Source organism: Pimephales promelas, chromosome 8, assembly GCF_988280905.1.
Source record: "Pimephales promelas chromosome 8, fPimPro1.hap1.1, whole genome shotgun sequence".
NCBI lineage: Eukaryota > Metazoa > Chordata > Actinopteri > Cypriniformes > Leuciscidae > Pimephales > Pimephales promelas.
In genome coordinates this window covers 27,409,303-27,434,228 of record NC_142776.1, presented here as the reverse complement: position 1 = coordinate 27,434,228, position 24,926 = coordinate 27,409,303, and the positions used below count along the sequence as shown (strand labels likewise).

The 24,926-nt window shown below is 37.5% G+C and overlaps 2 protein-coding genes across 4 annotated transcripts; both read left to right on the top strand.

The window, feature by feature from the left end:
- Positions 1 to 416: 416 nt before the first annotated feature.
- Positions 417 to 13,606, top strand: jade3 (jade family PHD finger 3). Its single transcript, XM_039689430.2, has 12 exons — positions 417 to 699; positions 5,538 to 5,597; positions 6,189 to 6,248; positions 6,353 to 6,432; positions 6,572 to 6,729; positions 8,294 to 8,484; positions 8,596 to 8,807; positions 9,555 to 9,722; positions 9,968 to 10,084; positions 10,540 to 10,998; positions 12,023 to 12,140; positions 12,326 to 13,606. The coding sequence occupies exons 3-12, from the start codon at positions 6,200 to 6,202 to the stop codon at positions 13,165 to 13,167; spliced, it is 2,394 nt and encodes a 797-aa protein (XP_039545364.1). The 5' UTR covers positions 417 to 699; positions 5,538 to 5,597; positions 6,189 to 6,199; the 3' UTR covers positions 13,168 to 13,606.
- A 4,366-nt stretch (positions 13,607 to 17,972) lies between these two features.
- plcxd1.1 (phosphatidylinositol-specific phospholipase C, X domain containing 1, tandem duplicate 1) lies at positions 17,973 to 24,015 on the top strand. Of its 3 annotated transcripts, none has more exons than XM_039689024.2 (7): positions 17,973 to 18,101; positions 19,139 to 19,259; positions 19,657 to 19,799; positions 20,626 to 20,754; positions 20,969 to 21,124; positions 22,432 to 22,612; positions 22,881 to 24,015. In XM_039689024.2, exons 2-7 carry the CDS (start codon positions 19,148 to 19,150, stop codon positions 23,135 to 23,137), a joined length of 978 nt encoding a protein of 325 aa, XP_039544958.1. In that variant the 5' UTR covers positions 17,973 to 18,101; positions 19,139 to 19,147; the 3' UTR covers positions 23,138 to 24,015. The 3 variants fall into 3 exon arrangements, with proteins under 3 accessions (XP_039544958.1, XP_039544959.1, XP_039544956.1); XM_039689022.2 differs by having other exon boundaries at positions 17,974 to 18,502; XM_039689025.2 differs by lacking the exon at positions 20,626 to 20,754 and having other exon boundaries at positions 17,973 to 18,502.
- The last annotated feature ends 911 nt before the right edge of the window (positions 24,016 to 24,926 follow it).

Here is a 24,926-nt window from a genome sequence, read left to right as displayed (position 1 = left end):
GTTATTTTTTACATTTTAGTCATCAATGAATCCTGAAAAAAAGTATCACAGGTTCCAAAAAAATATTAGGCAGCACAACTGTTTCCAAAATTGATGAGAACTGAGTATTAGATAGAAGGATACTCATATTTGAGTATCCTAATGGAGTAATGACTAATGAAAATTCAGCTTTGCATCATAGAAATAAATTGTATTTGAAAATATATTAAAATACAAAACCAATATTTTAATAAAATAAAATATAAAATATTTTAAATTGTAATTATTTAACAATATTGCTGTTTTTTGTGATCAAATAAATGCAGGCTTGATGAGCATAAGAGTGTTCTTAAAAAAAAAAAAAGTAATTTTTCCAAACTTTTGACTGGTACCAAGGCCAGACTACAGATATATACTTTGATAACTACGTTATTCTGTTTTTTTAACATTAACTCATAGCCATCCACAGTGGCGCTCTGAGTCAGTAAGGCCATGAACGGGGCGGAGTTTAGGACCCAGCGGTCGGGCAGTACAATAGAGCTGTTGTGTCGTGGTGAGAGGGTGATTTCTGCTTTTGGGATATTGACAGTGGGACAAGAAAGAAAAAATAACGAAAATACGGGTATTTGCCGCACCTCTGGACTGCTGACTAGAATACAGCCTTGCGGAGTCTATTGCCGTGTACGATCGTCCCGAAACACTGGATTTTTTGGATGTGAGGTAAGGGTGCTGTATGAACAATACTGCTCGTGTCTCCACACAGGGTTCAGTGTGCCAGTTTATCCAGGCAGCGGGGCCTGCTGCTTCCTACAGATCCTTTATGAGCAAGGTTTTACGTCCACACTACAAAACTGGGACTATGTCGGTAGCAGCGATACCAATATGTTTGCGTTAAAGTTTGCGATCACGCTCTGAATGATGTTATATGCACACAGGAAGTGGCATTATGGCAGTAGAAGGGATTGTAGTCACTGGAGAGTGTTCGTCATGTACGTTAGCGTTAGGGCGGCTCGAGTTTGGCGCCAAGGCCGTCAGAAACCCTCGCGCATACAGCAATGGTGGACGCCAGCACGTAATGCTCACACATAGACACTGTTTAGTGAGACTTTATAGTAAAGCATTGCTGTGTTTATCCTCCGATTCTTAATTTAGCTGTGTGAACTTTCAGATATGTTGTCCCAACTGCGAAATAGTCCTAACAACGTAAGAGCTCGCTAAATATATTTCTCCTCGTTGCATCATGTTTGATGACAATAAGGAGGTGATGTGGTGTTTTAAGTCTGTGCATGGATGGACACTATATTTTGTGCATAATTTCACACCTATATATTTTTCGCTGAAAATTTGTTCTGCATATAAAGTTATCAGACAACTTTGTTTTTAAAGACTTGCGGAATTTATTTATCCTCCTCGTTCGGTAAAGAGCACTTGAATATTCTTCTACATTAGCGCAATTAATGATTCAACCAATAAAACGAATACATATATAGAAATGCCGTGCATCCTGTACATTTTATTTTAAAATGACACGAAATCAATATTAAGTTTTAACTCTGAAGCCGTGCAGCAGAAGTTTGGAGCGGAAGTATCGTTGTTGGAATGCGGGATGAGCTTCCGTTTTTCCCCTTTGCTTCCCGCGAAATGCTATGCTTCTCGTGGTGGAGGGTTAAAGGAGTAGTTCACTTTTAAAAAAAAAAACTTTTGCAGATAATTTACTTACCCCCATGTCATCCAAGATGTCCATGTCCTTCAGTCGAAAAGAAATTAAGATTTTTGATGAAAACATTCCAGGATTTTTCTCCATATAATGGAGAAATGGACTTCAATGGGAACCAAACGGTTCAAGGTCTAAAAGACAGTTTCAGTGCAAACTGTTCAAAGGACTTTAAATGATTCCAGACGATGAATAAGGGTCTTATCAAGCGAAACGATCGCTCATTTAAAAAATAAACAACAAAGTTTAAGTTTTATAAGCTCAAATGGTCGCCTTGCTCTGTTCTGTGATGCACGTTAGTGACTCTCCCGTTAGAACTCGTTTATCAAAATAAACAAATCTTTTTTCGTGTCATTTGGTTCATTCAACGAATGAAATGAACGAGTTGACTCAGGAAAAAATTTGTTCATTTTGATGAATGAGTTAGAATAGGAGAACTACTCCTTTAATGCAACATTATTGAATGAACTATAGGTGTCGAGATTAAGTAGTCTGGGCAATAGGTGGAGGAAATTAGTTTTCCGTCGAATCTTCTGAGTCATTTCACTTTAAGATTTGTTAATAATAGAATCGTTCAGTAATTTGTTTGTTACTTTGTTGTCAATTCCAGGGGCACCTACAAGAACCTTAGTTATGCTGATGGCCCCTATAAATGAAAACATACTTTTTTCCACCATGTTTTCAACCTTTATTTTTTAAAATCAATTTATTAAGAAATCTACATGAATACCGTAATAGCCTAAATAAATAATTCCACTATCTTTCCCTCTTAAAATTACAGGTTCTTTATTGACATCTGTGATTCCATGAAGAACATTTAACATCCATGGAACCTTTCCATTGCACAAAATGTTCTCAAAACACTAAAGGTGCAGTCACATTTATGGTTATTCCAGTAATTTCAATAGGTATCCAGATGGGGGAAGATTTCCCCACGCAGAATTCCCAAGGTGGTCAACTGGCTTTGCAAAGTTTTCTGTGTGATCTGTGCTTCATAAATTGCTAATAGACATCGCAATGCATCTAAGAATCAAATTTTTCCCCCTCTCCTATAAATGGGACGGATTGTTGACACACTAGGTCAGTGTGAGGTGAGCGTGGTGGTGAAGTAGCTCTCAGCAGCCTCTGTTTTGTTAGTGTTGAGGTGTGGGCTGGTCTGTCTGGGCAGAGCATTGTGCTTTATCATGGTGTAGTTTGAGTGGGGGTTGTGGGGGGGATGGGGGGCTGTGACATTTTATCTTGCCGTTTTGATCTACAATGCAAGGCCTCCCAGATTAGATAGTGTCTCCTTGTAAAAAATTCATGTTTGCCTTAAAACCTTGCAAATTTGCGGGGAAAAAAATCTTATTTACCATGATTGACATTCCTAATTGGTCTTTATTGAATTATTTGCAAATCCAAACAATATTTATTCATTCTTCAACTTATTCATTAGCTAGAATTATGTTTTGCCAAGTGAAGTGTGTTGAGAATTGATAACACTGACAGTAGTCCAAACAAACCAGTGTCTATACTGTTGTTTGGGCAGACAACAGACATTTCAATTAGAGAGCCGATTGATATCCTATTCCTAATTATCAATATGGTAAACTAGTGATAGACATTGTTTCTGCTTTCACTGTTTCAGTTTACCACTCTCAGTCCTTTCTAAATGCAGAGCCACACATCTTAAGCACCCATTAAGTCTCATTGTAGTGCTTCTTTTTAAAACATTCAGTGTCAGAAGCAGATGTGCTTCTCTGCGTGTGAAAGCTAGTCTGTTGTACTGTCACAAATGTGACTTTAGATCCACGTCAAAAGTACTTCATGGAGCAGTGAAGAGGTGCACAGAGTGGTTTTTACGTTTACTTAGTCTGGAGACATTGCAGTGCAATAAAACGTGAAATGTACATTTCATCTAATTTAGAAATTCTTGTTTAGTATAGTAGTGGTAATCCATAACAGCTTGATAATTGTGTAAATAAGGATCAAACTAGAATTAAATTAGCTAAGTGAAGTGTTTCAAGAATTAATAATATTGACTGTTTCCAAACAACAGACAAACTCTCCTCAAACGCAAGCCATTGGTTAAGTCAGAAGTTGTCTAGTAGTGGTCTCTGTATAGTAATTACGCATCAAGTTTGTTGTTTGTTTCTATAATCAGCAGCAAATACACTACTGTTCAAATGTTTGTGTTTGTATAATTCAATATCTAATGAATATTCAATATATCGCTGAGTTTATTTGACCACACAATTAAAGGCCCCCTGAAATCAAAATTTAAGCTTTTAGTATTCATATGTTAGCCTTAAGTTTTTGAATAAGCTGGTGTTCCAAATCAATGACTAAAAATTTAGGAGATATAAGCATTTCAAACTTAGTCTCTCACTTCTGCTAAAATGACCGTGGACTTCAGCTTCTTATCACATCTTCTGTCCAATCAAATGTTCTCTAGAATCTAAAGCATCCCGCCCCCATGCTATAAACACACCTGAACCAACCGGCCGTTGACATTCAACAGAGCAATATGGATTGGAGATGTGTGTTGCTCAAATGCTCAAGTTTTATTCTGTTTTCCAACTGTACGTTGGTTAAGAATGAAATGGCTAGAATTTATTCACACCTCTACTTTTTAATCCAGCGTATCATCAGTGCTCACATTCACTTCCATGGTGCTGTCAAGTACTTGCAGTCTGTGAGGTAAACTAAATGCTATTGGCTATTTGAAAAGGGGGAGAAGCTATTCAATATGTCCCGCTTTAGCTTAGTGTTTCAGAGAAAATTACATCAATACATCATACAAAGCTGCAAACTCCAAGACACTTCAGTCCTATACAGGCCTATAAAGGTAGGTTAGGCAGTTTCGGAGAGGCTAGCATTAGCAATAGCAAGCTAGCTTTGAAGCATGAGATCCCACCCTCCCTTCAGAGCGTCTCCAAAGCCACACCTCCTCCAAAATGCGTGATATTGCATGTGCACAGCCAGAGCACAGTCTGCAAAGTGTCATGAGAGACATTGTTAACCTTATGTCTCAATGTCTTATCCTGTATACTAAACTGTTAAATAAGTCACACAAATTCACTCGCTTATTGTAGGTTTTAGGGTTGATATGATGATGAATGTCCCTTAGTCCCTTCCATAGTCCCTCAGGAAGCACAATGTCTTTAATTCACTATATAAAACAACTTGCTGCTAAATATGCAAATTCCTTTTTGACTCTTCTCATCCAGTCTGGTATTTATAGTGTCCACTCTGTCTGGCAACTGCCACAGAAATAACCAACTCAAACGATTGCACAATATTTTCAAAGGTCGCTACACAATGGACAGAGACGCCTGTCTGCGTTTTTATGACTATAGCAGCCTTTAAGACACAACTTCTCCCAGAGGTTTACTATGCCAAGTGTCTGACAGCTAAAGTTTTTTGAAAAATATCAAAACAATATGTGAGGGGAAAAATATATAAAATGAGTCAACTAGTTAGTAATAAAATAACTTTGCTGTTCAATTAATCTACCTGTCCTGAACCCATCTATTTCTTTAAGAAGGAAGTGTTTTTTTCTTAAGGCCATGTGATTTGATCTTATCAGTTTAATTTACTTTAAATAATTTGCCTTGTTTAATATAAGCTGTCCTTTCAAGGTGTCTGTACATGGTTTCATATGTATGGTTTGGCTGCAATTGCTCCTAGAAAACTAAGTTAATATTTATTTAAGGAGGCCCCTCAGTCAGGTATTGGAGCCTAATAAATCGCAGTACAGGCTATGCTTTGCTGGGTGTCTATCCGTCCTGTTCACCTCCACTGCCTGTTTTTTCATTTAGACAAATTTTGTGTTCTTTCCTCATTTCTTATTCTTTTTTTTCAGGCGTGAGCGAGAGGCAAATGCACAGCAGAGGAAAACAGTAGCATGCTCTTTGAATTTATGGTAAGTGAAAAAACACTCCAATGAATACCATAGAGGGCAGCTTTAATGGTTATCTCATTTAATGAGGCATTGATCTGGTACTGAATAATTATTCATGTGACCGGTCCCTCCTACTAGGGGTGGGAATCACAGGATAGCTTATAATATGATGCACGATACACGGCTCAGGATACTGATAATATTACAATACAGCAATTATGCGATAATCAATATATTGCCCATGATTAGGTTAAGTGCATGTTTTCTCTCTTTATTCAAGTCCAAACTGTCAGAAAATAGCACTAAAAGTTTTTCAGGCTGTAAATTAAATGTAACATTGTAAATTAAACATTTTCAATGAGATCAGGGTGATGGCATTGCAAGTGGTTTTTTATGTTCATGGTTTTATCTGTGTACTTTACTTTACCAGGCTCTTTGTCAATTTTGTTTGTCCCGTCAATGATATAAAAGTATCAAACTACTATTTTTTTCTTCTGTTATGTGAAAACATCTCTTGTTTCAGTGTTCGTGAAATCAATGTGCCTAAATGTTTTTAAGTGGAACATGGTTGAGTTGAAGATTCATTTGAGCTGGACTTCTCTTTCATTGCAGGAGACGTCAGGATGAAACGACTCAGGACTTCAAGCAGCAGTGACAGTTCAGACAATGAGAGTGAGTCAAACTGAGCCTCACAAAATTCATAATCTACGTGTAAGTTTTATAGGGACCAAAAATCTATATTTATCCTTGGCTCACTCCGTTCTTGTGTCATAAAGGTCCCTCGACGTCCTTTTCCTCTAACAAATATGGAAGCAAACCGGGCACCCCCGCCTCTGCTCAGAAGAAACCAGCAGAGGTAAACACAGAAAAATAATACCTGAACCTGTTTTATGACCCTTGATTTTTATCAGCAGACATAAGAATAATTTTTTTTATTGTAAAATTGGACATATCACTCATTCAGGTTAATATTTGGTCTTAAATCAATCTTTTAGGTGTTCAGAAAAGACTTGATCAGTGCCATGAAGCTGCCAGACTCTCACCATATTACTTCAGAGGATTATTACCTGTTGGCGGACACATGGAAGCAGGAATGGGAAAAAGGAGTCCAAGTACTCGTCAGTCCAGACACCATCCCTCAGCCCTCTGTGAGGTATGTCACTTTGAATAAATGCAAGCAAAAACAGGTTTTTGCATGTGACATAAAGGGATAGTTCACCCAAAAATGGGTTGGTGAATAAAATTCTGTCATTATTTACTCTAAAGAGGAGTTCAAACCCTGGTGTTCCAAACTCACAGCAAATGTGTTTCACCCAAGTGACTAGCCTCGGCACACTCAGCCTTGGCTTGAACCAAAAAAAGACAAAGAAAGAGAAACTAGTGGGTGCGATGCAAATACAAAATAGTCGCAGAAAATCGTATCAGACACAAATATTATGGTTGACCAAATCCAAATCAGTTGGTCCACAGATAACCGGTCCTACCTCATCAGCATTGAGGACCCCAACGTAATAAAAGGGTGAGGTTAGATGGACACACACAATGCAAGATAATTACACCACATGGCCACTATGGCCCAAATCACTCTGGTCAGATCAACTTCCATACAGAAATAACAAAATAACCCAAATCGTGAAATGAAAAACAAAACACAGACTAAAAAAGTTATGGAAAACTGAGAAAAATATTCATTCAGGAAAGACAGAGAAAATAACCTAAGCGACCCGAGTTAACCATCACGTGGTACGCGAGAGACAAAACAAAACGTAACAATCAGACATGGATTTACTCCAGTCAAGGCATACCAAACATTCACTAAATCATACATACCACACGAAAATCACACGTCACCATGTCAAGGATGCACTCGCGAATGTTCTGCTAAAACACACAACAACCCCCATTAAACTCTACTTACACCATAGAAACCACAACACATTGCAATAGCCGACATACCTTAAAGCTTTCAATGAGCACTTAATGCAACTCCCAGGGCACGTCGCCGAGACAGTACAGCAATCACTTCAAAGATAAAGACACATACTCTAAACACTTTAAAACCACACAAAGCCGTGCATAACCTCGGTCACTTACCTCGACTAAATAGACACCTGTAACCCGAAGAGGGTCGGGTATGACAAAAAACCTACATTCTGGGGATTCCTGCCTACACACTTAACCCCCTGGGGTCCAAGGTGTTTTGGGATCCTTGAGATGTTCTGACATGCCCTGACATTTGTGCTTTTTTTCAGTTGCTTATAAACATATTAATGGCACAGGTGAAATTACACTATATTTAGCACAAACAGGGCTACCATAATATGTGACCAACATGTATGTACATGTTTGTATTTTTGAGAGAATATTGTTTTTGCGTGGTTATTTAAAAAACAAAAAAATAAAAGTTTCTGAAATAAGGCCACAAAACACTTGTCTCTGTGACAAGTATTTACTAAGTTACAGTTAATTTTTCGGACACGTTTCAGAAAGATTTTTGCGGAGACAGTGTGTGCTCAAAGCGCACCCTGTTTATTTTATTTATTTTACAAAAACACAAGGTTCACCCACCCATTCCCATATAAAGGTAACGAACACGAAAAAGGAAAAGAAAATCCCCTACCACTACACATGGATGAATAATTAATAATAAATACTGGAATATTCCATAAAAAAAGATTTCATGATGACTTATTTTGTGTGTGTGTGTGTGTGTGTAGGATAATAGCAGAGAAGCCAAAGGAGGTCCTCTTCACAAAACCGAGGAAATATATTCAGTGCTGGAGTCAGGACTCTACTGAGACGGGTTATGTCAACATTAAGGAGTTAGCGGAGGCCATGTGCAGATATGACCTAGATGATATGGATCTATACTGGCTCCAGCAGCTCAATGCAGAGCTTGGGGCGATGGGTAAGAGAGGGGATGCCTGTAAAAGCAAGGCCTCGTCGGCTGTCTTCCCTGTAAGATTTGGTGTCATGACTTGCTTCAAGGAATAAAGTGCGCTTTGTATGTTACATGTAGGTGACGGGCCAGTGGATGAGCTGACGATGGAGCGGGTGATGGAGGCTCTGGAGAGGCAGTGCCATGACAACATGAACCACGCCATCGAGACTGAGGAAGGGTTGGGAATAGAGTATGATGAGGACGTCATCTGTGATGTATGTCGCTCACCCGACAGCGAGGAGGGCAATGACATGGTCTTTTGTGACAAGTGCAACATTTGTGTGCACCAGGTGAGACCTTTGATATCATCAGTAAATTGTCTAAAATCTGCAGGATGCTTTGTCAAGAAGAAAATCAACTTCTTTTATCCTGTTATGATTAAAAAAAAAAAAAAGTAGTATTTACTTTGTAATATTGCATATATCATTTAAAATACTGTTCAAAAGTTTAAGCTCAGTAAAATCTTTTTGTTTGAAATTAATAGTAGTTGTTTTTTCAGCAAAAATGCATTAAATTGATCGTAAGTTACTGTAAAGACATTTATAATGCTGTAAAAGATTTTGATTTCAAATAAACTTTTTAACTCATCAAAGAATCCTGAAAAAAAAAAAAATAAGTATCACAACTGTTTTCAACATTTATTGTAATAAAAATGTTCCTTGAGCAGTAAATCAGGATTTTAGAATGATTTCTGAAGGATCATGTGACAAGGATAGCTTTGCTGTCATAGGAATAAACTAAAATTTAAAATATATTAAATTATAAAGCACTAATAATATTTCACTATATTATAGTTTTACTGTATAGCCTTTAAAACAAAAACATTTAAAAAACTTACTGACCCAAATCGTTTGAATGGTAATGTAGCTTCTGTTGCAATGTTAATGTAATAAGTTTAATTGTATATTGTATTTTTTTTGTCATGAATATAGCCTTTGATGCTGATTTAAGAAGAAAAATTCATATTTGTAATATTTCTATAGTATATGATTGTATTATGAACTTGAAAAATTCATCACACTTATATTTTGTTGCAGGCCTGCTATGGCATTGTGAAAGTGCCAGTTGGAAACTGGCTGTGCAGAACTTGTGTTCTTGGTATCAACCCACAGTGCCTTCTGTGTCCCAAAAGAGGAGGTGCAATGAAGGCCACAAGGGCTGGCACTAAATGGGCTCATGTAAGCTGTGCCCTCTGGATACCGGAGGTAAGTTGTGTATCACAAAAGTGGAATTACACCAGCTTTGTTATCATGCTTGTATGAGCTTAATGTTGTTTCTTTAATAATAACATGCAATTGAGCTTTTTCCTATGTCAGCATATTTCCTGTTTCTTAGTTTTATTTAAGTGTATGATATAGATGGTCTCAGAGTTAACAGCCGCAAAATTCCACTTTTGATTTTATGGGATGTTAAAAGAATGCAAGTATTAAGAATTTGTGTTTGTTTTTAGGTGAGCATTGCATGCCCGGAGCGGATGGAACCCATCACCAAAGTGTCTCATATTCCTCCCAGTCGCTGGTCGCTCATCTGCAGTCTCTGTAAACTCAAAACTGGAGCCTGCATACAGGTAATGCTGCATAGGGCAAAGAAGTAATAGAAATATAGTTTGACGGTGAATTATTATTGCTTTGTTGGATATTTGAAATTTAGCACAGAATCTTCCTCTAATGTAAAATCGAATGCAATAGAATTTTGATGTTAGTCTAATTTGAATTGTATGTAATTGACATTATTAGGCAAGTCATGACATTTTTATAAGAACGGTAACTCATGGAAAGTATTTAGATAAAATAAATCTGTATTTTAACTTTTTTGTACGCAATGTGTAACATACAGTCTTCAGTTGTTTTTTCATAGCCTTCAATTTGCATATTGTTTTGAAAAACATAGAGCAAGATGTTTTTTTTGTAAAATGCTTAAAATAAAATTAATTAATTTGAAGAAATAATTGAATCAATTATTAAAATAATGGTTCTAGATTTAACTGTCCTCGTTTTTTTAACACTGACTCTCGTTTTCCAGTGTTCGGTTAAGAACTGCACCATCCCTTTCCACGTCACTTGTGCTTTCGAGCAAAACCTGGAGATGAAGACCATCCTGGATGAAGGTGATGAGGTCAAGTTCAAATCCTACTGCCTGAAGCACAGTAAACCTAAAGCAGGAGAAGCGGGTTTGAGTCCGGCCCGTCATAAAGCTCCGACTGAGACTGAGAAACTGGGCTTGAGGGCGCAAAAGCTTCAGGAGCTGGAGGAAGAGTTCTACACCCTCGTTCATCCTGAGGAAGTGGCCCGAGTCCTTGGACTGCCGCTCTACCTGCTGGATTTCATCTTTCAGTACTGGAAGATAAAGAGAAAAAGCAACTTTAATAAGGCTCTGCTGCCACCTAAAGAAGATGAAGAGAACCTCCTGCAACAACCACAGGAGGACAGCATACACACACGAATGCGAATGTTCATGCACCTGCGGCAGGACCTGGAGAGGGTGGGTACTCCCGCCATGATGGATGAGATTTCATTTTTTTTTAGGAATGGGTCAGGATGTTCAACAACTGAGTAGTCTTTTTTTTTGTTGCTCTGAGCAATTTTCCTTGTATCATCCATGTTTCTTCCCGTTTTTGTGTAAAGACCTTTTTAGTTTAAGTCTGTTTAGGACTGGGTACCTAGTTCGGTGCTTTTTAGGGACCGACCGAATTGTCTCGAAATATGAGTGTGAATTAAATACTCAAAATATGAGTGTGAAAAAAAGTCAACAAACTGAAAAATAAAATAAAAATGTAGGTAATATTATATTGTTAAAACTGGTTACATAAAATTGGTATCGAAAAAAGTATCGTTCAGGAACCGGTATCGAAGTCAAGGTATCGGTATTGAACATTTTGTTACGATACCCAGCCCTAGGTCTGTTATTACGTATATGTTGTTGTACACAAACCCATTATCTTATAACATGTGGTTCTCTCAAAATTAATGAATGCACAGTTTAGTTAACACAGTCTCATCCCAAGACGTCATATAACTGACGTCTTGGGACGTCTTTTGACCATACGTCAACACCCGCCGTTTTAGGGTACCCTTTAACGTCAGTTACATGACGATCCTGGGACGTCATACAACTGATGCTTTACCTTTAACGTCAGTTAGGTGACGGGGTAGGTTTAGGTCTGGGGTAGGTTTAAGATCTGATAACGTCATCTAACCGACGTTAAAAGGTACCCTAAAACGGCGGATGTTGACGTATGGTCAAAAGACGTCCCAAGACGTCAGTTATATGACGTCTTGGGATGAGACTGCGCTGGTTTAGTTGGTTTATGTACACTACAGTTCAAAAGTTTTGATTCAGCTTAAACCGATTTGGCTCATTGCGATTATGAAATCGCGAAGGCTGCAAACCAAATCTTACTGATCCCAAACTTTTGAATGGTAGCATATATGCATGCTGAAACCATCAGTATCATGTTATGAGTTGTTGACATTATGATCTTTATGTCTATATCATTTTTTGTCAGGTGAGAAATTTGTGCTACATGGTGAGTCGAAGAGAGAAGCTGAAGCTGTCCCAGAGTAAAGCGCAGGAGCAGATTTTCAATCTACATGTCAAGCTCATTAACCAAGAGTTATCTGCAGGTAACTATATTTTATTATGAAATAAAATGTTTTGTTTGAATTATAACAAAAAAAAAGTTTTTTTTTTTAAATTTCAAAGTTCAAGTTAAATGCATGCAGCCAAATAGATCCAATGAATTAAAGATAACTGTAATCTTGCATAACCTGTCTAGCACCACTGACTGACTGACTTCTGCTTTTATCAGGGCTTCCCGTGTCCTCTTCTTTAGAGAACATGTTCCACCCTCCTCCCAGAATAACCCTAAAACTCAAAATGCCTAAAGTGTCGCTTGGCAATGGCAAAACCAGCTCCAAATCTGTTAATGGACCCCTGTGCCCGGATAACAGCAGCAATGTGTATGACGCCAGTGAGGGAGGGATTGGACTGGGCAAACCACAGCTCCATCTTGGACGGGCGCGGATAGAGGAGCGCGCCAACGGTCTCCTGCCCGCCTCCATCTACATACGACGAGACGGTGGGACTCCCCCGTTGGCCATAAAGCAATCAGGCAAACCCTTGGCTCTGCATGCCGCCCTCCTCGGTCAATCATCCAATGGGAAGGGCAAGGTTGAACCAGAGAAAACGCGGCCATTGAAATCCAACGGCATTATGGACAAGCCCGTGCTCCAAAGAGACACTTCCTGCCAGACGCCCACTGAGAAGGACACATACAACAAGATTTCAGGTAAGGGTCAGTCAGGTGGATTCCACAAAACCTCTCTTGAGCACTTCAGTCGATCTCTCAAGGAGGCCACTGTTAGTTTAGTACGAACTGAGGACCTCCGGGCCTTTGAGAAGAACGCACGCAAGACCTCTGGATTCTCCAAACCGGTTTCCAATGAGCAGCCGCTAGGGGGCAGCAGAGCATGCCAGGAGAGCGACGGTTACTGCCCGGACGCAGAGCTCAGTGACTCGGAGCCCGAGGCTAAAGGGAAGTGCAGGCAGGGAGGGAGGGGGCAAAACCAGAGAGGTCCAGCTGGGGACTACGTCAAGTCAGCCAGCCGAGCAAAACTGTCTTTTGGCTCTAGAACGTCAGTGCAAAGGTGACAATCTTCAAAAGCGTCGGAAACCCACTGCCACAAATTACCGCAGCGGTAATTGGAAGTGCCAGATTCTGTTTTTCCTCTGTTGAGGATCAGCTAAAGGTTTTTAGTGCGGCGTGCCAAAATCTCCTTGCTGGCTGATTGCAGAAGTGCAGATTGGTCTATTTTGTGGACTGATTTATATCACTGTGTCTCTACCCAGCCATAGCGTTTCTGCTGCAGCTCCACTTGGACTCAGTTCATGAGAGCACGTGTCATGTAAAGTAGGTTTTATGGGCCGTGCAGCAGTGTTTCTGTACATAAAAGGAACCTCCGTTTTTGACTGTATATAGTAGTTTGTGTTAAGATGTGGAGCACGTCGAGATGCTTTCCACGTACTGAAACATTATCATACTTTCTTACTGATATGCTTATGCAAATAAATAAAGACTTAAGAACTCTGATCTGACAAATGATGGTTGTTCTCCGCTTGTCTGGTCGGACTTTTTTTTTTTTTGCCTTTTTTTTCTGTTCCTGTTTGTCTCTTTGGTCTCTTTTCCTCTTGCTTTGTTGTTTTTTAACGTCTTTGCTAATGTTAGAATTGGCATGCTTGAGTTGGAAAAGAACGTGTTGTGTGCAACTGAAATGGTCTTCCATCTGTCTTCAGAGTGTGAAAGGATATGTCAATCCTTGATGTTTATATTTAGAATAAATTCTAAGGATACAGTTATTTTTTTGATATTTTTAACTCATCTATTTTCTGGCATTTCTCGGCACTGAACCCTTTCTTGTGTTTGCTAAAGATCATTAAAAAAGGACCAATAATAAAGCAAAAATGGATTTTTATGTGCTTGATACATAGAGACGTAGTATTTTAGAACAAGAAAGGTAACACGTGTTTTGGCACATAAGCATTCATATGTCCATCCAAGTTAGTCATTTTCGCAGCCCCTTAACTGTCACCGTCCCGCTACCAGGATGCCTAACTTTACTTTACTATATGTTTATTAAATCCTAATCTAATTATGACTAATTATATATCGTTGGAAAGCTCAACTGCAGCTCAAAAATCTTTTGTAAATGAATAAATATTTTGTAAAAAACATATTTTATATATATATATATATATATATATATATATATATATATATAGTACAGTATATTTGATTCTCTGTAAATTTAAACTTCCGTAACTTTTTCATACTTTCATTTGTTTTCACTTGTGTTTTCCAAAACATGACCAAACTTGGGTATATATTCCAAAGCATTCATGAATTACAACCATTTAAGTTGACAGCTAAGGGGTTAATAACTAGCCTAACTACAGAGGACATAGCATAAATCTAAATACAATTAATTTCATAAAACTTTTTGTCAGGTTCTCGGGAGATCATACTATTCAAAGAGTTTTAAAGACTTATTTAGCAAGGACACATTAAATTGATCAAACGTGACGGTAAAGACAAAAGTGACGGTAAAGACATTTATAATGTTATGAAAGATTTCAAATAAATCCTGTTCAATTTGAAATGCATCAAAGTTTCCACAACATTATTAAGCTTCACAACTCTTGTTGATAATAAGACAATATAATACAGTAAAAAATATTCATATTTACAAAAATACAGCAAATTTAAGAAAAAATACAGTATAACGGCATTTTTTCCCCCAATCAAATAAATGCAGTGTTTGTGAGCATGAGATTTTGCAACATTAGAGTGCATCTGCCACTTCAAATTGCGAGTTCACAAGTCATGTTCATGTAAAGCTCTAAAGCAGTAATTACTCTGTCATTTTCCTTCAACCTCATTCTTCTCCAGGGGCCCTCTGGCTAGTCCAAATGGAAGTGTTCTCCACAGTTTTAATCATTTTCTTCGCTCCAGAAACCACAATTTCTGCGCTCTGTGCCGTTTCCTCAGGCTGTAGCCTACCTGCCTCCTGCTGTCAACTTACACACTGAGAGAGAACTCGATAATGAGTGAATCATTTACATTCTGAACGGGTTTCGTTTGGTCATATTAATTGTGCTTACTTGTAAATGATTGCAGAACAGTTCAGATCGTTGATTGCTAATGTAATATAATGTAATGTAATGTGTCTTACTGCCATAACTGTGCCACATTTAAAGTCATCAGATTATGCTTAACTTGCTTCAGTTCTAAATGATCAAGATTCAAGCAGAGTATCATTCATTATTGCTACCTGAGACATTACATTTTCACTTAAATATTGATATGGATGGATAAATAATGCTGAGCTCCACTGTCATCTGATGTTCTTTTCAAACTTAACCAAGTTATCTTCTGACTCAACTGATTCTTTTGGTTGAGCGGCTGCTGTGCTAGCTAGGAGCTGCCTAAGGCTTATTGATCGTTTAAAGAAAGAGCTGAGTTTGACTACAGTGTTAAACAGCACAGCACTTGCTCTGTTGAGAAAGAAATATAAATCATAGCAGGTAAAAGAAACATCCACTTCCGTAGCTTTTATAAAGATAAAAACGTACAGTCTGATGGCCCTAGCCAAAAAAAAAAACCCCAAAAAACTGGACCTCGGCGCAAAGAGAGAGCTGTAAAATAACATTTATAGTTCTGAGCATGCTCATTTAGAAGTTGTATTTGCAAATGTATATGCCCATGACTGATGTCACAGAAAAATTACACTATATGTCAGTGCAATTATAGTTTAAGTACGTATAAGTATAGCTTATGATATTCTAATATTGATGTTGAACATCGACATTGCAAAGTATAAATAAATTTTAGCATTGTAGAAAGTTAAGCGTCACATGACCTTTTTAGTCTTGGTTTGGCAATAAAGAACTAGATAAACTGCAGCAATGATCCATCTGCTCTCTGTAATTTCAGTGAACTCTGTCTTGTCACAATTTCCTTACTTGAGTGAAAGTACAAATTTACATACTTACTTATGCCCGTTACCCTTGCAAGGGTATGGGCTGCCGACCACAGATCTCCAGATTATTTTGTCTTTGGCAATTCTTTCCAGCTGATTCCAAGTATAGCCCATCTTAGTGAACACAGAACACAGTTCACTGGGATTGAATGTGAGATTGTATAAGGGGACTCAATAACGTCCACAATGGTTTCAGACACCCAAATGGCTGTTCCCTCAAGTATAGGGCCTGATTGAAAGTTTTTTGGCTTTTAGTATGAATATGTTAGCCACTGTTATCTATAAGCTAGTGTGCTCCAAAACAATGACAAAATTCACATATGGAAGACAAAACACAATGTTGAAATTTTGAAAATGAAAATCAGTTTGGATGTTGAACATCGTCGAGATCTGACGTAAATCAGACGTCGAGTTTAGATGTCAATCTGACTTTCATTTCCAACGAAAATGCAACCCCTAGAACTAAAGTCATCCCCTGACTGACATTACTAATTTCTGAAAGGACCTTGACAGAAATGTAGAAAAAAGTATGATATTTGTCTTTTCAATGTAGTGAAGTTAAAGCAAAAAGTTTCCAGAAAAAAAAACAATCAATACTCAAAAAGTGTACTTGTAGCTACAGTACTCAAGTAAATGTACTTTACTAACTGTCCACCTCTGGATATTGTTTTATGTAGACTTTACAGAGGAAAGAGAAACACGTAGAGCAGTAACAATTTATTCATTGATGGGATTTTATTTTTCCAAAGTAAAGCTATGGGCCTTTAAGAAAATTGACACTGACTGTACCTAAATTATTTCACCTTAAAAGCTGTATATATTTATTTTTTTCTATTATGAGGAATGAGATTTGACTGATGGAAACTGTTATGTGATTTAAAAAAATAATCTAACCATGCGTATAATCTAACTAGAGCCACTGAAAGATTGCAGAGCACAAAGACTGCATGCAATTTGCTTGTGTTCTGTATTAATGTAATGTACATTAGACTATTCTTCTTATCGCTGTTCGACAATTTTCACAATGTGAAAAAGCCCTATTGTGCTATGGCTAAAGTACTATCTTGTCTTGTTTTCCAAACTTTGTCTCTAAAAGGGGGGTTGTGACATAATACGAGACAAAGAAGCCCTTGGAGCCACTCCATGCTGAATTTCAGTGAAGTTAAAGCAAGGTTAACTGGAGTCACTGCGTGATAGTGAACTTGATTAAGTTGGCTTTGTCAAATTGAAAACAATGAAACTGCACAGCTGGAATGAATAGGTTCCATTGGGCTGTATACTTCATTTTCATAGTTGTTTTCCTGAAGATGTTAAATGTAATATGTAAATGTAACTGAAAATAAATTATCTGAATAATGCTATAGAGATTTCTCTTCTGTAGTGATGCTGTGAGGTATTAGAGAAAAGTCCTGTGTCATCGCGAAACACTATTTCTCTTACAACACTGAGGTCAGCTGTTTAGCGTTCCCTCACAGCAGCAGAGAGGAGCTGCATCACCAGTCCCATCTAGAAAAAGGGAATTAAACTTGTCCAACCAGATGTATTCTGTATTAAAGAATGGCTGTGTGCTGACACACTCCTTTCTCGCTTGAACCATTGTCTCATTATAAAGTAAAAATTAAACCACTCCTTCGCCCGCTCTCATGATAAAATACGAATCCTACTATGGGTAAGGTTTATGAATATTAATGACGCAAGGCGACGACGCTTCCATGCGTCCAGCTAAATACCCTTATTAATATTCATGGACGAAGGTTTTCATTCGTAAATTGTTAGCTGCATCTCGAACGTCTGCCTTTCAGCAAATAATTTTGCTCTACGTCTCGTTACGTCATTGATATTCATAAGTCAAGTTCAGCAAATCATTTGGTGCTTCTGGCCGAAGCGTCTCGTCACGTAATTAATATTCATGACCTATGCCTTCACCGTAGTATGTTTCTGAAAGTGTCAGCCTGACCGGGTGGAGAGAATGCAGTGGTCAAGTGCGCCGTTTTATCATTTCTTTTCTCTAATACCTCTTCAATGGACATATGATGGAAACTTCCAGTTGTACGTATATTCATTTGATGATTGAAATGAAAGTAAAACTCTGAAACAAGTTTAATTTTATCATTACACGGAGAAGATAGTTTCTTCCGGACTATTTTGGTTATCAACGCGGGATTTTGTTGTGGATACCCTGCCCTGTTCAACCTTGTGCCGCCAATGACAAATTCAGCGCCGGTTAACATCCACCTCACTTTTACACGACCACTATGGTGCTATGGGAATCAATGAAGTGGACGAATATATGTCATTTCCTCGCAGCATCCGAGTCCTTCAGCATCGGAATCTGTTGAAGCCGGTTTAACCTGTCCTGTCCTGTACTCACGTGTCAAGTGTACCGAAAGAACTTTAAATATCATTGCTGAAATATTTTTCCTGGACTAAGAAACAACATTTAAAGCCTGGTAAATCCTGATATTTTATAACTCATTACAGTGCACATTTCATTTCATATATAGTCTCATTTGGATAAAATCCTGTATTTTCATAGCCACTGGTCTTTTCCCTGATAAACAAACCACAATGAATTTCCATTGCTGGTTTGGCGTTGGTCTACTCTAGATGGTGGACCATGAGCAACACGAAGTTTCTTGACCTAGGGAGCCATTCTGGTTAATAGGACTGGTTTACTTAAAAATGAAAATTCTGTCATAATTTACACACCCTCAAGTTCTTTCTTCTGCTGAACACAAAAGAAGATATTTTAAAGAATGTCGGTAACCAGACAGTTGATGGACCCCATTGAATTCCATAGTAGAAAAAAAAAATACTTTAGTTAATGGTTACCGACATTCTTCAAAATATAATTTTTTGTGATCCGCAGATAAAAAAAAATTCATACAGGTTTGAAACAACTTGAGGGTGAGTGAATGATGAAATTATTTTTTATTTTTTTACGTGAACTAGCCTATTCCTTTAACTATGCTGGAGTCTTTTTAACAGGGTGGTCACTTTGTGTTTATTTGGGATATTTAACAAAGTTTAAGACTGAAGTTGAATGAAATAAAATACACATTCTCTCAACTTTTACATTTTGACAGAAATCCAAGATGACATCGGCGAACAGCCAAGTGTCATTGAGTGAACTGCCCATGGATAACTGGATGGCCAATCTGCCCAGTGCTCTGTGGGATACACCTCTCTGTTACATGGCTATTCCAGGTATTTAACCACTCATTTATATGTTCTCTAACCACATGCAAAATATATACTTTTAATATGTACCTCTGAGTACTTAAAAATATTTTTGTGGGGATTTGACTTTATTTGTTTTTTCTTAAGTGCCCACAATGATAGAATTTGTATGGTTTAAATTGAATATAAATCCACAGCTATATTATTAAAGTGTGGATATTGTTATTTTTGGAGAGTGCCATTACTTGATGAGACTGACCAGTGTTTCAATTTCTGATTAACTGCAGTGCATACCTTATTTATTTATATTTTAATATTATTTTTTTTTTTACAGTCTTCTCTGCTTATATTTACTTAGACAGTTTAGTTTGTTACCATTAATGCTCATGGTCAATGTGTCATTGTTGTGGTTTGTGGTTTGTAGGGAGCCATAATGCCATAACCTACTGCCTGGATAAGAACGACCGCTCTCCAGTGGACCTCACTCAACCAGATATGTTGCAAAAGCTGGACAAGTACATGAAACCCATCATAAGGCCATTTGTATACAAATGGGCGATAGCACAAGTACGTAGTTATGATCTGATTGTGGTTATTTGATCTAATTGCAATTGTTTGAGTTAACTGCAATAATTGTGAAGTTAACATTTTAATCATGTTTTGCCTTCAAATAAGAGAAATTATATTGCAGCTTTATACTATTCTATTATAAATAACTATAATTATTAATTAATGGGGGGAGGTGGTGTAATTTTTTTTTCCATTAAATTACTTGGAACCATTTTACAATTGGTCAATTACACAAACAAATAGTAAACTGTCTGGGTTCATTGAAAGCCTTGGTGTTCTTAATATGTTGAAATACAAAAATCATAATTATATAATTCAGAGAAGGTATGATCAAATTCTTTATATCCAACAAATTTGACTTTGTCACATTAAAAACAAAACAACAACAACAAAAACCGCATAATGGATAAACACGTAAAAGCTGAAATAAATGCAGTTATGTTGAGTATGGGATCCCTCACGAGGTTATAGACCAATTTATGTTAGCATGCATCAGCAGATTCCTGTAGAGCACGAGTCTGAAATGTATCAGCGTGAGAGGCAGTACATTGCTGTCTGTTAACATGGAGAAATCAATCAAAGACTCAGCTTTGCCACTGTGATAGCTTTGAAAGCACAATTAGATGGAATAGTAATGACAAAAGTAACATTGATGGATGAGAATTGTCCCAAATCTATTGGACACAAATCAATATAGATACTGTTACATATTTACAGATATGGTTACAGGGTATGTCACTTTCAATGTCTCCAGCTAGCTGTTTGGCACTATCTTTACTGCACCTGCATTGTTAATGAATGTGCTTTACATTATTTACCATAGGAGTCTTGCATTAGGGAGCAGTTAGATTGTGGAGTGCGATACTGTGACCTGAGGATAGCACATAGGCCTAATGACAGCTCAAATGATCTCTACTTCTACCATGGTGTTTATACCACTATGACTGTGGAGGTAAGACTATGAAAATTATTGATCGAACAAAAAATACATTTAAAAGACTGCCAAGGCGTTTAATGATTTAAAATATAGCATAACATTTCCCAGTATCTGTTTGTTGTGTATTTTGATATGTGTAGTGTAGTTCTAATTTGTTAGAGTTTGATGTTTGAAGAATAGAACTAAATGCTTTTTAATTGAATCAAACTAATGTATTGTGTTATTTCAGAAAGTATTGAAAGAGATCAGAGAGTGGTTGGATGTTCATCCAAAGGAGGTAGTCATCCTCTCATTTAGCCACTTCCTTGACCTCAATCAAGAGCGTCACACACAGCTTGTCTCAACTATAAAGAGTGTTTTTGATTCCAAACTCTGCCCTATAATGGTATGTATCAATCAATCAATCAATCAAAAAAAAAAAAAAAATAGATGGTGGGAACTAAACACTCACCTAAAGGATTATTAGGAACACCTGTTCAATTTCTCATTAATGCAATTATCTAATTAACCAATCACATGGCAGCTGCTTCAATGCATTTAGGGGTGTGGTCCTGGTCAATACAATCTCCTGAACTCCAAACTGTATGTCAGAATGGGAAAGAAAGGTGATTTATACAATTTTGAGCGTGGCATGGTTGTTGGTTCCAGGCGGGCTGGTTTGAGTATTTCACAATTTGCTCAGTTACTGGGATTTTCACGCACAACCATTTCTAGGGTTTACAAAGAATGGTGTGAAAAGGGAAAAACATCCATTATGCGGCAGTCCTGTGGGCGAAAACGCCTTGTTGATGCTAGAGGTCAGAGGAGAATGGGCCGACTGACTCAAGCTGATAGAAGAGCAACTTTGACTGAAATAACCACTTGTTACAACCGAGGTATATGCAGCAAAGTGTTTGTGAAGCCACAACACGCTCAACCTTGAGGCGGATGGACTACAACAGTAGAAGACCCCACCGGGTACCACTCATCTCCACTACAAATAGGAAAAAAGACAATTTGCAAGACCTCACCAAAATTGGACAGCTGAAGACTGTAAAAATGTTGCCTGGTCTAATGAGTCTCGATTTCTGTTAAGCGTAAACAGAATGACAACAATGGATCCATCATGCCTTGTTACCACTTTGCAGGCTGGTGGTGGTGGTGTAATGGTGTGGGGGATGTTTTCTTGGCACACTTTAGGCCCCTTAGTGCCAATTGGGCATCGTTTAAATGCCACGGCCTACCTGAGCATTGTTTCTGACCATGTCCATCCCTTCATGGCCACCATGTACCCATCCTCTGATGGCTACTTCCAGCAGGATAATGCACCATGTCACAAATCTCGAATCATTTCAAATTGGTTTCTTGAACATGACAATGAGTTCACTGTACTAAAATGGCCCCCACAGTCACCAGATCTCAACCCAATAGAGAATCTTTGGGATGTGGTGGAACGGGAGCTTTGTGCCCTGGATGTGCATCCCACAAATCTATATGAACTACAAGATGCTATCCTATCAATATGGGCCAACATTTCAAAAGAATGCCTTGTTGAATCAATGCCACGTAGAATTAAGGCAGTTCTGAAGGCGAACACAGTATTAGAATGGTGTTCCTAATAATCTTTAGGTGAGTGTATATATACACAATATAAGTAAAAATATGTACTGTATCTAATGCATTATGGAAATATACTTCTGCTTTTTCTGTCAGGATCGTGTGACATTACGGACATTATGGAGCCAGGGTCATCAAGTTATCGTTTCATATGAGGACAATATTGCCTACAGTCACAGAGAATTGTGGTTTCATATACCTTATTGGTGGGCCAACAAGTGCAAGGCTGAAGCGCTGATCGAGGAATTTGAACGTAGAAAACAAAATGGCCGGCCAGGTAATCCTTAATGATACTGTATATGCCATGAATGAATAAATGACTTCTTTTAGTCATTACTTTATTACTTAATAAAAAAAATCATCCTTAGAAAAGTGAAATGTTTCCTGTAACACTAACTTGTTTTTAATATTTATTTGACTCTCTATATAACTATCATCCTTGGAAAAGCTAAATATTTAAAATAAAGCTTTTATTTAATTTTCTTGAAAAAACTGTCATTCTTGGGAAAGTGAAATCTGTTTCCATGCACACCATTTTTCAACAGGTGGCTTTTTTGTGACTGGCATCAATCTTACTGAAGATCTGAAGTACATATGCTCCCACCCCACAGAATCACTGAAGGATGTGGTGATGTCTACATATCCCGAGTTACTTAGCTGGGTCAAACAACAGAAGCCTGGCTCTAATCCCGGCTCCCTCAACATCATAGCTGGGGACTTTGTGACTGAGAGCCAATTCATAGCTACCGTTATTGCACTAAATGAAAATCTGCTCAACAGGACCATAATACCAGAGCCTTGACCCTCTTAAGCTTGCACAATGCATTTAACATTTGAAGAAAGAAGTGCTTCTCGTTCGTGTGATGTTTTTATACTAGTCAACTTTGCTATTTTTTATAAGGGTGCTTACACTATAGAGTTTATGCTGCGTCAGCTCCATTAATTTCAATAGTTATGGTGCATTGTCAGGACTTTCCTTATCCTCAAAATGGATGCTGTCCATCAAATGCTCCATTGTAGAGCTGTATCTAGTGTGTAAGCACCCTGAGGGTGATAGATAGTAGAAGTTATGGATAGAATAATGTAATGCACTGACTTTTATGACTTGAATTTACTATCTTAAACTTATTTATGCAGTCTCCAACAGATGCCTCTGATTTTGCAAAAATGTTAATCATTTTAAGGTTCCACCATATCATGATTAAGGTCCCGGGTTACCTTACCACAACTTTACGTACAGGCACCAGACACAAGCACATTACAGGACACAATAAGTTCCCTGGGAGCATTCACAGTTTGAAGTTTGCATGAGAATTGCTAAAGACTACTCACGACAAGCCTCAAATAGGATTATAAAACACTCAGGATTGTTTATTCTTTATGATCTATACTCTTTTCAACTTTCTACTGTGTGATGGCAATGGAAATATGATTCAGATAAGTACATGTCTGCATGGTGCACACAATCAAAAGCATGAAGAGACACTGGAATATTTCTGTGGTTGCACATACTGTATGTTCTCTGCCATAGTAGCATGCAATTTAAACCAGTTTAATCATGGTATCAGTTTGCATTGCTAACAAATATGCTTATACTAAACAATATCAGCAGTTGAATGGAATATAAAATATTCACATTTAATATTTAAAGATTTGCAATAAATAAAACATATCTAACTACATTCATTCAATTGTTTGTACTGTTTTCACACATTTTTCCATTTACATTTTTTTTAAATTGATTTCTAATTTAAGAAATTTCTATATCAAATTTGGCAAAGTGTTTCAGGCTGTTCTGGTTTAAAGTTAATTGTTGATGGTTTGAATCTGTCTTTCTGGGTTTGGAAAAAGTTATTTTAGTTTTGAGACATGCCCTAATTTATTAAAAGAATAAATAGATAAAGCAATTAAATACCTAATATTATTGATAGTATTATTTATGCTGTGCTTGTAGTTTCAGTGTAAAATTAATAACAACCGGTGAGTTGTTAATACTGAAGGCTTCTCTGAATCTATCAGCACCCAAACAAAAAGAAGCACACAAGAGAGAGCAAGAATTAGCTGACATAGAAAGCAGTTAAATTGTCCTTTGTTCTATTGATTATTGACTCTGCTGAAAGCCTTTAGTCAAAGTTAACCCTTGATAAAGGTGTTTTGTGTCTCTATCCAGCACAAAGATGATAAAATGATGAAAGGTCACCAGATTTCCAAACTACAGTTTGGAATAACAGATTGAAAAATATGAGAGAGGGAGAGAGAGGGAGGGAGGGAGGGAGAGGGAGGGGGACAAAACTAAATTATTATTGTATTGCCAAAGTATGTCTAACGGTAATAAAAGGCTTAATAAAAGAATGTTCTGTTAAAATTAGATTATGGTAAAAAAAAAAAAATTAAACAACAGGATGGAAAAGGGAGGGAGCATCCCTTTTCCATCCTGTTGTTTAATATATATATATATATATATATATATATATATATATAACCGATAACTGTAGGCTAATTTTGATTCAGAAAAAAAACACCTGTAATATTGCTTTTTAATCTTGAAAATTAGCAAAGTAGCCTATACGGACGTGGCAATGCGATAAAAT

What these genes read in the sequence shown, in the direction of transcription:
- jade3 (XM_039689430.2), top strand. Translation starts at nt 6,200, where the DNA reads ATGAAACGACTCAGGACTTCAAGCAGCAGTGACAGTTCAGACAATGAG. An exon ending in ATCCCTCAGCCCTCTGTGAG is followed by an intron (nt 6,730 to 8,293) that starts GTATGTCACTTT and finishes GTGTGTGTGTAG; the next exon opens with GATAATAGCAGAGAAGCCAA. An exon ending in TGCGGCAGGACCTGGAGAGG is followed by an intron (nt 10,999 to 12,022) that starts GTGGGTACTCCC and finishes ATTTTTTGTCAG; the next exon opens with GTGAGAAATTTGTGCTACAT.
- plcxd1.1 (XM_039689024.2), top strand. Translation starts at nt 19,148, where the DNA reads ATGACATCGGCGAACAGCCAAGTGTCATTGAGTGAACTGCCCATGGAT. An exon ending in CTGTTACATGGCTATTCCAG is followed by an intron (nt 19,260 to 19,656) that starts GTATTTAACCAC and finishes TGTGGTTTGTAG; the next exon opens with GGAGCCATAATGCCATAACC. An exon ending in ATACCACTATGACTGTGGAG is followed by an intron (nt 20,755 to 20,968) that starts GTAAGACTATGA and finishes GTGTTATTTCAG; the next exon opens with AAAGTATTGAAAGAGATCAG.